At 44.2% G+C, this 12,737-nt stretch overlaps 1 protein-coding gene across 1 annotated transcript in view; it reads left to right on the top strand.

The window, feature by feature from the left end:
* fars2 (phenylalanyl-tRNA synthetase 2, mitochondrial) overlaps window positions 1-12,238 on the top strand; it is a 181,619-nt gene extending 169,381 nt beyond the window's left edge. The window contains exon 11 of the mRNA XM_038267814.1: window positions 11,766-12,238. Within this exon, the coding sequence (XP_038123742.1) occupies window positions 11,766-11,904 (139 nt within the window). The 3' untranslated portion in view covers window positions 11,905-12,238. The remainder of the gene's footprint in view (window positions 1-11,765) is intronic.
* The last annotated feature ends 499 nt before the right edge of the window (window positions 12,239-12,737 follow it).

Genomic DNA, 12,737 nt, shown 5'->3' with positions numbered 1-12,737 from the left:
AGTCTGGAGACTCTCCGTTAAAGAAAATTTGGAGCCGTTCACCAAACGAACGTCCAATCAGCGTTGGCTTTGAGGCGGGTTGAGGTGTGACGCAACGAGAAGCGCGACAGTTCAGTCTGAAGAACATGGCGGCTTCAGCCGATGAAACTAGCGTTAGCGTGGCTATCGAGCAAGTTTTATGGGAATTACAGAGTATTTCTTCCCTGAAAGAAGAGCAAAACACTGCTCTGGAGGCTTTTCTCAGAGGAAAAGATATTTTTGCTCTTCTCCCGACTGGTTTCGGCAAGAGTTTGATCTATCAATTGGCTCCTCTTCGTCGTCGCTCTGTTAGTACGTCATATGCTTCGTTGATCTGATTGGTTTATTTGGCCCGTCTATCACCAACATAGGCCAATCAGCTAACCACTATTTTCACCCCTTCCCTAAATTACTTCAACGGAAGGTTTCCAGATGGATATGCGGAGCTAATCCATCGGCGGAGTCAGGTTAGTCGTCTGTTGGAGCCTTGTCCTTGATAGACTTATGGATCTTGGATGTTTTATGGTTAGTAGTGGCTCTCATGCTCACTAGTCCTCTGCCTCTTTCTCTCTCTCTTTACGTATATATATATTTATAAATATCTACATATATGAGTTTCTCGCCTGTGTCCAAAAAGTTCAGGCTCAGGATTTAGTTTTGCTTTAATCCCTGCATTAAGTTGGTAATTCATGTTAGATTAGTATTTCAAAGGATGTTAAATAACGCTAGCATCCATGTTTTCTGGAAAACTGAGAAATTCTCTCCACCTTTAATTTATCGTCCTACATGCAGATAAAAACATGCCTTCTAAGGGTGTGTGATTGGTCTGAGGTCGTAAACAGACCCTCATAAAGCTTAACTGGTGCATCACCTGGCTCAGGTGAATGAATCATTTTTCCCACTTGATGTTTTGTTTTAATGCCCAGATGTCAGAGTGCTACAGAGGAGGCCTACTGCCGTTTAATAAATCATGTAAAACATTCACAACAGAAGCCAGGAAACGGCATGTTTGTCCTCTCACACTGATGTGAATGGCTGTTTTCTTTTACTCAGTTATGTTTTACTGAAAGGCCTGCATTAGATTAAAACAAACATGATTTTATAATGTTTGTAGAAAATCTAGACACAGTGGAAACACCAGAGGGAAAGCTGGCTTTATTTATGTTGCTCTGGATGAGTGGGAGGTATGAGCTCCTTTATAGTATGGTGAATATTCATTTAAACATTCATTCCTACATCTTATGAATATTGTGTGGCGTATTAATGACTGTTGGGATTCATTCCTAATGTTTGTGTTTTTTCCGTTGGCGGTTCAAAACTCTTCTTCCTTCCTGCCCTCTGATTTTTCTCCCATCCTCCATCACCTCCGTCTGACTGTCCGTCCCAATTAGGAGGGATCTAAGTGGCGAGATTAACGAGCGAGGAGAGCTTGGAGTTCACACTCGCACACATCGCAGCTGTCTAACAGAATACTGATTGATTTCGGCTGTTTTCTGGCCCTGGAGAGGGAAGGGATGGAAAAAGGAGCAGAGGCTTTGAAGAAGGAATTAGGTTTAGCTATTTGTTCAGCATCTGTCCGGATGAGGATGGAGACGAGAGGGAGAATATTGACTGCAATCAACTGATGGAGAGAGGATTGATGGCTCCATCTTTGTTTCACCTCAGATCTACCAAGAATAGAATAGAAATGCCATTATTGTCCAAGAGTGGGAAATTAAGGGTTGAAGGAGGCTTGAAATAATAAATCTGTGTATCGTTTCATTAGTCAGTCAACATCATATTTATTCATTAATTTAAAAACCTTTTATGTTTTAATAAAAATTCTACTCAACTAAAAACATGATTGATCCAAATAATAATAATAATGCAAATAATCCTACGACTATTGGCAGTTTCTTAATATGTGTACTCGTCCGTTCTTCAGACTGACAGCTGTCCCAGCATGCACTGCGGCAGCAGCAGCTTCCAGGTTAGAGTATTAAGTTAAAGCTAGGGCTAACCTTAGCCCATCCCTAGCAGCTAGGGCTAACGTTAGCCCATCCGCAGCGGCCAGGGCTAAGGTTAGACCGTCTGCATCAGCCAGGGCTAACGTTAGCCCGTCTGCATCAGCCTGGGCTAACGTTAGCCCGTCTGCATCAGCCTGGGCTAACCTTAGCCAATCTGCAGAAGCCAGGGCCAACTTTAGTCCATCCGCAGAAGCCAGGGCTAACGTTAGCCCATCTGTAGCAGGGATACATCCCCATTGAGGTAGTTTAAAGTCTATTTTCCATACGCAGACCACCGGCTATATTATGGACTCTCTGAGAGGACGTTATGTGAAAGCTTTTGTTCTGACTGGTGCATCAGAGATTAAATCAAAATGGAGGATGGTTTATATCTAACGTTTAGATCTTTACACATTTTCTCGAAGCAATCTGAAATGAGAAGTCAGCGTTTATCACCTTGGTTTTTTCTGTCTGCCATTCTCACATCTCTTCATCTTCAGGTATGTCGTCACATATCTCATTCTCCTGACCTGAAGGGGTTTGAGTCTATTTACTCAAATAAATCAGATAAAAGAAAATCCACATTAAGCAGCATCAGCAGGAGGAGGAGGCAGCGAACAGCAGCTTCATCCTGTCCTGACTTCTTCTTACTTTCCTCCATCTTTCTTCTCCTTCCTCCTGAAGAGGTTTTACAGGATCAGATCTCATTGGGGTTTTTTTTTCAGTCAGCCTATGAAGGCAGCACGGTGCCTTCAAGGTCGTTGGCAGCCGCAGGGAGCCCCTAGTCTCTATCGATCCCCCTCCACCCCAATTGAAACCAGCCTATCCCACCACCCTTCCCCCTGCCTCCCCAATGAAACGTTACCCCCCTCTTTAAACTGCAACTCTTCTCCATCCCACCATGTTTGGTTCTTCTGGGCGGGGTAGCTGGAGGGGGGGTCTGTCTGCATGATTTCCATGTTTCCTTCACTTTGTCTCCTAATTATGGCTGACATTAATGAGCATCCAGTGTGTTGCATCAGTGCAGAGCTTGATTGATGTGGCTGTGTGATAAGGTGGGTGCACAGGTTTGGTGGTCTGTCTCCAAATAACTCTCTTCCCACTGAAAATAGCGGGTGAACGTGGGTTTTTAAAACACCCGCTACCAATCTGTGTTTGGCTGCCTTCCCACTGGCTAATAAAGCTGGTTTAACCAGCTGCGTGTCCCCCTGCACCTGAATGTCTGCTGACATCATCACTCTTGGTTATGTCATGTTTGAAGAACGGCGTTTGACGCACATGCAGAGAACACACAAGGAGAAGGATTAATTCAGTTCTAAAGGTTTTATTTTCCATTTGAAACTGATAGCAGAAATCAGAGAAGGAATGACTGTTGTTATGGAGGAGCCACTGGAGCTGGATGGTCTTAGCACTGAAGGCAGAGAAGGCGAGAGGTTAGCGGATGGTTTAGACTCAAGCTGGGAACCTAATTCAGACCGGAGCTTTCTGAATAAGCCGATGTTTTGGACAGGGAGTACTGGAGCTGGAGGTTTTCTCAGTGATCGCAGGTGGGCGAGTCATTGGAGGGCAGCCAGGTCTTTCCAGGACCTGAGTGAAGTTGGCCCCCCCACCTTCTTCAAATCAGACAAAATTAGTCACAAACTGCTACGTTTGTGCAGCAAAAATTTTCGTTTGTGCCACTATCCTTTTAAAGATATAAAGAAATATTTCTAGAGGTCATCAAAGGTCAACCAGCCCCACCCCCCCACCCCCACCTTCTTCAAATCAGATGAAATGGGTGTCACTTAACTCAGCTGCGTTTGTGCAGCAAAAATTGTCATTTGTGCTGCTTTGGCTTTGAAGATATTAATGAAAATGTAAAGGTCAAAAGGTCAACCAGCCCCCCCACATTCTTCAAATTAGACAAAATTGGTGTCAAGTTTAGGAGAGAGCTGAACAGAAGTCTTGTTGGACCCGTTGTTGAACTGAATGATATAAGCTGGATGCTGCAAGGACATGCTAATGCTAAGGAGAACCTACAGTAGCTCAAGTATAACCCACACAGGAGGCTCAGGTAGTGCAGCTCATCCAGGGTACCACATCAATGCGGGCTGTGGCAAAATGGTTTGCTGTGTCTGTCAGCACAATGTCCAGAGACTGGAGGCGCTACCAGGAGACAGGCTAGTACACCAGGAGATGGGCAGGAGGCTGTAGGAGAGCAACAACCCAGCAGCAGGACTGCTACCTCCACCTTTGTTCAAGGAATAACAGGAGGAGCACTGCCAGAACCCTGCAAAGTGACCTCCAGCAGACAACATTAAGAAAGCGACTTCATGAGGACGGTATGAGGGCAAAAACTGGCAGGATGCTTGGTATTCACCAGAGAACACCAGGATTGGCAAATTCACGACAGATGTGACAGTGTCTTCAGATTCCGTGGAGAGTCTGCTGCCCTTCAACATCCTTCATCATGGCCATTTGGGCAGTGGGTCAGTTATGGTGTCAGTTGGCATTTCTTCTGAGATGACATCCTCAGACCCCTGGTGAGACCATCTACTGGTGCAGTTAGCCTCCTAGTTCCTCCTAATGCAGGACAATGCTAGACCTCGTGGCTGGAGTGTGTCAGCAGTTCCTGTAAGTTGAAGCTATGAACTGGCTCGCCCAGTCCACAGACCTCAATCCAATTGAGCCCATCTGGGACATCATGTCTCCATCCATCCACCAACGTCACATTGTGCCACAGACTGTCCAGGAGTTGGTGGATGTTTTACCCCAGGTCTGGGTGAGATCCCTCAGGGGACCATCCTTCACCTGCTGAGGTGTTGCAGGGAGGTCATGGAGGCTACACACAATACTGAGCCTCATTTTGACATTTCCAAAGTTGGATCAGCCTGGAGGGTTTTTCCAATTTTGTGTCTGACTCCAAAAACAGAAATCCATTGGTTAATAAATTTAATATCCATTGATGATTTCATTGTAAGCAGATCCAACCTTATACAGAACAAAGTATTCATTGAGAATATTTCATTCATTCAGATTTACGGAGTGTTATTTGAGCTGTGTATATATATATTTAAATGTACTGGTTTAGTTTGACAATGACTTTAAAATAAAGGTGTTGCTCCTTTAGCTTTAGTTTTAAAATAATTTTCATCTGCTAGATCAAAGTCTCTAGAGTCACATGATGGATGTTTTCTCATAAAGCAGAACCCTCTATAGGAAGCTCATTTTAGTCTCCTGCCTGCTTGATCTAATTCTCTGACTCTGCCTCTACTTGCTGACAATTCTCCAGGATTAGAGTGAAGGTGAATCTGTAGATCTGGAGCTTTTTGACGTCCTCATCACCCCAATCAGTTCTGCCATCCGCTGCTGTATCCTGCTGCCCTTCAGGAACAGCCCTTTAAGCCAGGCATGCACTGTACGATTTTTTCAATCAGCTACAGCTCAAACTGTACGACGAAGCCGCAGGGTTTAAAAGTTCACAGCTCACGATGTTTGTTCTCACACTGTGCGACCCGACGCGTTAATGCAATCTACCTGCTCACACTGTACGTCTAAAAACCAGGTGGGACTCAGCTCCGCAGTGAGATGGCGCTACTCAAACTCATCTATCGGGAAGCCAAACCAGTAGCAGAGGAACATGAAGCTCACTAGAGTGAAACGCGCTGCCTTGGATATTAGTGCGATTTTGTTCTGAAAGCCCTAAAAAGAAAAGGAGACAACGTATTTGGACAAAGACATGGCTGAGCTAACGTGGCTACTACGGTCTGACAGTTTGACAGAAAGAACTCCATTTCACTCATTGCACCCCCGCCATGCTGCTGGGTTTTCGCCTGAGGAAGAAGAAGAAGAATCCTTGTTTGCGCACTGAGCGATTTGCCCAAGACCACCTTACGACAGCCGACTTTCAACCATTTGATTTTCTCCGACCTCACGATTCCTGATCGGGATGTAGTCGTTAGAGGCTAAACGCCCCTCGTTACCCCCTGTACACTACAGGACGCACGATTAGGCTGACATTTAGCCCAATTGGAAAGTTCTCGCATGACTGGACAGTCAGCCTGAAAAGGGCAAAAAATCGTACGTCTGCCCAACTTGAGAGGAAAGAGAAGAAGAATCCTTGTTTTCGAATTCGCACTGAGCGATTTGCCCACGACCACCTTACGACGGCTGACTGAGTTTGAAAAATGTTTGATTTTCTCCCGACCTCATGATTCCTGATCGGGAGATGGTCGTGAGAGGCAGATCGCCCCTCTTTAACTCCATATAGTACACAACACAGGACGCACTACCAGGCTGAAAAAAAATCTTGCACGACTTCAAAATGGGCGCAAAAAGGGCAAAAAATTGTACAATGAAAAGAAAAGGCAGCGACGTATTTGGACAAAGACAAGGCTTAGCAAACGTAGCTATTACGGTCTGTCAATCTTACAGAAAGAACTCATTTCACTCATTGCACCCCCGCCATGCTGCTGGGATTTCCTCTGAGAGGAAGAATAAGAATCCTTGTTTGCGCACTGAGCGATTTGCCCACAACCACCTTACAACAGCCGACTTTCAAAAGTTTGATTTTCTCCCAACCTCACGATTCCTGATCGGGATGTAGTCGTTAGAGGCTAAACGCCCCTCGTTACCCCCTGTACACTACAGGACGCACGATTAGGCTGACATTTAGCCCAATCGGAAAGTTCTCGCATAACTGGACAGTCAGCCTCAAAAGGGCAAAAAATCGTACGTCTGCCCGACTTGAGAGGAAAGAGAAGAAGATTCCTTGTTTTCGAATTCGCACTGAGCGATTTGCCCATGACCACCTTACGACAGCTGACTGAGTTTGAAAAACCTCATGATTCCTCATCGGGAGATGGTCGTAAGAGGCTGATCGCCCCTCGTTACCCCGTTCACTACACCATCAGGCTGAAAGTCGGTTCGATCGAAAGATGACAGTTTATGTCTGGCTTAAGTTTGTTCATTCAGCTTCTTTTTGAGCTGCCCTGGACGCACCTGATCTCAGGCCTTAAGGATTCCCAGAGTCCTGGAGCCTACAGCCCCTCCACCTGGGTACCATCAATTTATTTATGTATTTCAGGAAATCTAAAGTTAACTTTTTCTTGCTGGGTTTTTGAGGCCTGATTTTACTTAAGTTCTGATTTCAGTTTGTTTTCTCATTTCAATACTTCGTTGGACCTGGTAAGCAAAGTCATGGTAGGAGTGCTTCTGCATGAAAGCAGTAAGAGGAATGCTTTGAACAGAGCAATTAAATGTCTAAGAAAGCCCGGCACAGCAATTAAAACAGAACTTAATGAGATCAGCTTGACGAGTTATTTTTTTGTTCTGTCTTACTCAGACAAACAGCGGGCGCTAACCTCAGCGAGACGCGTGTTTGTGTTCAGAAATAGCTCAGAGTATCACAGAGGAGGTTTTGCCTGTTTCATTACGGCTGTTAGATAATTCGGTTTTAATCATTTCTCCGTCTACCTTCACGCCCACTGGAGCTCTTTGATTTGGCTTTACAGCAAACTCTGCGTCTAGAAACACGGTTTAATACTTTGGGCAAATTAACTGATGAGTTGTTTGTTTATTTACATCAATCTGCAGAGTTACTGGTTCTTAAAGCAAGTTTTAACGTCTGTTTTAGAGCCAGAAAAATCATCTATATCCTGCAGAATTAATGCAGCCCTTGAAATTTTCCTGGTTTTGGCACAAACCACCTCAACCCTTCATTTGGGTTGAAGGACAATGATTCAGGGTTTACTTCCTCTTCCCCTTAAAACATCTCAAGCTCAGTCAGGTTTTAATGCAGAACATGAGTGAACATCAGTTTTCAAGCCTTGACGCAGATTCTAGGTTGGATTTTTATCTGTGCTTTGACTAGGCCACTCTAACACACAAATCTGCTCTCCTCTAATCCATCCACTGTTTACATTAGTGGATGTTTAAGGTGTTGTCTCTCCTGAAGGTGAACCTTACGCCCAGCTTCAGCTCTTCTGCAGCTTTCTTCCAGGATTGTCTTCCGTCCATCTTGGACCAGCCTCTGCTGTTTTTTATGTAGGGGAAGGTGTTTGAAGGACGGGGATGTCCAGTGTGTCCCAGTAGTGCTCTTACATGGCTTACTTCCTGGGTTAAACATAGCTCTCCTGTCAGTGGCCTGGCTGAAGCAGAGAGCAGACAGACTGGGAATGTTTGCTTTACATTAAGATTTAACAAGAGGTTAGACGTTACCATTGAAGACTTTTCTTGACCTATTTTATTTATTTATTTCAGCAAACTTCTAAACATATCCGCTTCTTATTCATGAGACAGATTTAATAGACCCACAGTAAAAACATTTCCTAAAATATGTGGAGGTTGCAGAACAATTTTTCTTTAAAGGTAAGTTTGAGACGGATGGATGGATGGATGGATGGATGAAGGTTGGATGCATGGATGGATGGATGGATGAAGGATGGATGGATGGATGATGGATGGATGGATGAAGGTTGGAGGGATGGATGGATGGATGGATGGATGGATGGATGGATGGATGGATGGATGGATGGATGGATGGATGATGGATGGATGGATGATGGATGGATGGATGGATGGATGATGGAGGGATGGATGGATGATGGATGGATGGATGATGGATGGATGGATGGATGGATGATGGATGGATGGATGATGGATGGATGGATGGATGATGGATGGATGGATGGATGATGGAGGGATGGATGATGGATGGATGGATGGATGGATGAAGGTTGGAGGGATGGATGGATGGATGGATGAAGGATGGATGGATGGATGGATGGATGGATGGATGGATGGATGGATGGATGGATGGATGAAGGATGGATGGATGGATGGATGGATGGATGGATGGATGGATGGATGGATGGATGGATGGATGGATGGATGGATGGATGGATGGATGGATGGATGGATGGATGGATGGATGGATGATGGATGAAGGATGGATGGTTGGAGGGATGGATGGATGATGGATGGATGGATGATGGATGGATGGATGGATGGATGATGGATGGATGGATGATGGATGGATGGATGGATGGATGGATGGATGGATGGATGGATGGATGGATGGATCATCCATCCTGTATCTGTACCTGATCAGCCCGCTGGGTGGGGATAATGGGTGGGGCTAATGGGTGGGGATAATGGGTGGGGATAATGGGTGGGGCTAATGGGTGGGGATAATGGGTGGGGCTAATGGGTGGGGCTAATGGGTGGGGCTAACGGAGGCCCGCCTCCAGCAGTCATTGGGCAGGAAGCTAGATAACCAATCATGGAGGTTCTCCTTCAGGAAGACTAACCCAGTGGTCGTGTTTCTGGTCTGTGATTCCTGCATCCAGATAGACCTCAGAAACAACCATCAATAACTTTAATTTTATTGATTCTGGGAATATGAAATAAAAAAAGGAAAACTAATAACATTTGAACAAAATAAATACAACCCATTTACTCAGTCAGTGTGTTATGATGGGTGTGTGTGCTGATTGTACAGGTGTCACTGTATTGATCCCCCCCCCTCGGCTATGTGGGCTGAGTAATGGAGACATCAATAATTTAACAATAATACAGCCTATCTCATGAAACACCATTCACTCCCACTCTGTGTGTTTGCTCTTATATAGGTTGGGTAATTACATCTGCGTCTCTTTGTTTCTTTCAGTCTCTCTGACATTTCCACCAAATGTACTGATGTTCAATTATTCATTAGCCAGGGCGAGCGGCATAGGGACTGAATGAGAGCAAGAGAGAGAGAGCATGTTGTGTTTTGTTAGTGTAGGTTTAGATGTGCTGGAATTCATTTTGTCTGCGGGGTTAGGGTTAGTGAAAAAGTAGATGATGATGATGAAGGAAGGGTGGGAAAGAAAGGAAACAGGAAAGACAAAGAGCAGATGTAGCAGATGAATCGGTGGAGTTTATTTAAAGAGACGCACGTCCAGAACTTTAATGTTCGTCCTTTTCAGTTCCAAGAGCACCACAGTGGGTCGGTCAGCTAATCTGTGTATAAAGTGGCTCCGACTAGACAGGATGAGCAGATCTATGCAGATTTTTTTTATGTGTTACACACCTCAAAAGGGGAATAATGAAAAAAAAAGAAATACACTGTTAACTCTGTCACTTACAGCGTCGAAATGTTGTTTTAAAAACTGTTTTTAAAATGCATCGACGAATAAAGAAAAGCTGCTGCAATACAGAAACAAATATATACAGCATTTCCATGTAATCAGAATACATTTCCTGGATAAGTGCTCAACATGTCACACTGACAATATAGAACTTTAAAGCAGAAGCACATTTACTCCATCTGCTCAGATCAATACAATCGTTTCTTATTTTCTGAACTTAGTGAACCCAAATATAGCTATTTAACTTCTAACAGTCAGAATATTTACCTGAAAAGGAGAATAATGGAAAAAACAGACGGACATGGTGTTAATTTTGTTGGACGAGCATATCAGATACAACCAATTGAGAAAAGATCGGCAACCGAACTCCTAAAACACAAAATCTTGAAAGATATCAGTCTTTAAATACGATATATATGCATAGTAGAGAAGAAACATTCCATAAAATTAATTTTAACTAGATTTTAACATCTACAGATCAACAGTGTTGATTCCCATTAACTTTACTCTATTAGAGAAATTAAGTTTTATAGGAATTTTCCACATAAATAATTCAATTTAATTCTATAGCTCCAATTCACATCACGCCATCTTAAGGCACTTTATAGATCTAGATCATCCAGTCAGATTGATTCAAAGTTTTCTATCTAAGGAAAACCAGCTGATTGCATCGACTCATTGACTCTTCAGCAATCCCTCACACTAAGCATGCTTGTAGCGACAGTGGAGAGGAAAAACTCCCTTTGAACAGGAAGAAACCTCCAGCAGAACCAGGCTCAGTGTGAGCGGCCATCTGCTGAGGCCCACTGGGGTTCAAGGAGACAGAAGCAGACATAGAAATAGAAGCATAGATACAAAAGGCAACTGTCAACCAGCTCCACAGGCGGCCCCGTCCAGGAAACACACAGCCAGGCAGACGAGCTCCGAGCCAGCTCCCATGTCAGAGGACGAAGAGAGCACATCCAGTTAGTCACAGTCAGAGAAACAGGACTACACTGGAAAACAGGCCAAGCTCCAACATCTAGAAACAAAGGTGTTGATGGCAGCAGCACAGCTGATGTTTCTCTCCAGGATGGAGTCACAGCCAAGTTTTCAATGATGGCAACCATTAGGGGGCGGGGCTAAAAATGAATACCTGCTGATGCATTACTCCTGCAGAGTCACATTTTAGGTGGAATTTTAAATCTCATTTTATTTGTTTACGCAGCTATGAAACAGAAAGTATTTCTGAAAAAATAATTTTGAAACATGTTTTAGAAATTTTAAAGCCTCATTTGAAAGGTGTGTGGATGAAACACCATGTGACTGAGTTTTGGCCTTTTCTATAAATAGATAAACATGAGCAGGTGTCAGTTGGACCCTGGACCGGACCCACCGGGCTTAATCTCTTTGTTTTGAAATGACACCTTCAGCTGTGAGAGAGATGGAGAAACATCTCTGTTAGGTCAGAGCAGCAGACGAGTTCCATCAATCTGCGTTTCTTTTCCTTTTTCAAGTTTTATAATTAAAGTTCTTCTATGATTATTTTCACACTGGTTATTTTTTTGTTCGATTTGAAGAAAATCTGCAAAACCCTTTTTTCTAATTGAATTAAAATGTTTATAAGGAAATTTTAAAGCCGCTCATTATGTGGTTCTTCTGTGTGTTTCAGAAGCGGGCGGCGGAGTCACTGCTACCGGATCGTCTACCGCCACATGGAGCGAACCCTGACCCAGCAGGAGGTGCGGCAGGTCCACGAGCAGATCGAGCGCACGGCGGAGGCCGAGCTGGGGGTTCAGGGCCGATACTGACTCACGCATCAGATTTACCGCCTGTATAGATTCACAAACTCTCTGAGCTGTTAAGCTGCTTCATCACGTCTCTGAAGCTGTGGTTTTTCGCCGCAGGGAGAATCGTGTTCAACGCAGGCGTCACAGCCTGCTTTTGATGCTGCTGCAGCGCTTCGTCACCCCCCCCCCCCCTTCGCTGCTCTCGCATCTCCAGCCTTAAATGTGTGAATCTGACGTGTGTCATCTTTAATTTCCACAAACATCATCTGAGCTTTGGGCGCCGGCATCTGTCTGTGACTCGTCTGGCTGCAGGGTTATGGAGGCTCTGTGACTCACAGGTCCATCCAGACACCAGCAATCATCACTCCAGCTTTCTGCAACCATGTTTTAGTTGATTTTCCCACTAAAACCTGTTGGGATCTAATGGTTAAAACCTGCATTATAGGCTCTAGATATAGACGTAAACACAGTCAGGAGGAAGAACCACATATTGTCCCCATTAAATGGGGAGAAATCAAAAAAGCATAACTGGACTGAGTAAAAATGCTCCATCTGTGGAAGGTTTTTAGCTAAGAACTACGACGGAGTATTAGGGCCACACATGAAGAGAAAAAATATTTTTGCCATGACGAGATTAAACTCGACATGTCGACTTTAAAGTCGACATGTCGACATTAAACTCAACATTTCGAGAATAAAGTTGAAATGTCTTGTTGAGTTTAATCTCGACGTGTCGACTTTAAACTCGCCCTGTCGACTTTAAACTCGCCATTTCGAGAATAAAGTTGATATATCGTGGCGACTTTAATCTCGACATTCCAAAGTTTGGAGAAAAGAGCAACCGCGCTCCACAG

Source organism: Cyprinodon tularosa, unplaced genomic scaffold, assembly GCF_016077235.1.
Source record: "Cyprinodon tularosa strain WSP-4 unplaced genomic scaffold, ASM1607723v1 ctg686, whole genome shotgun sequence".
NCBI classification, from domain to species: domain Eukaryota; kingdom Metazoa; phylum Chordata; class Actinopteri; order Cyprinodontiformes; family Cyprinodontidae; genus Cyprinodon; species Cyprinodon tularosa.
Note: the sequence above shows the minus strand (reverse complement) of the source record. Positions and strands in the feature narration are given on the sequence as shown.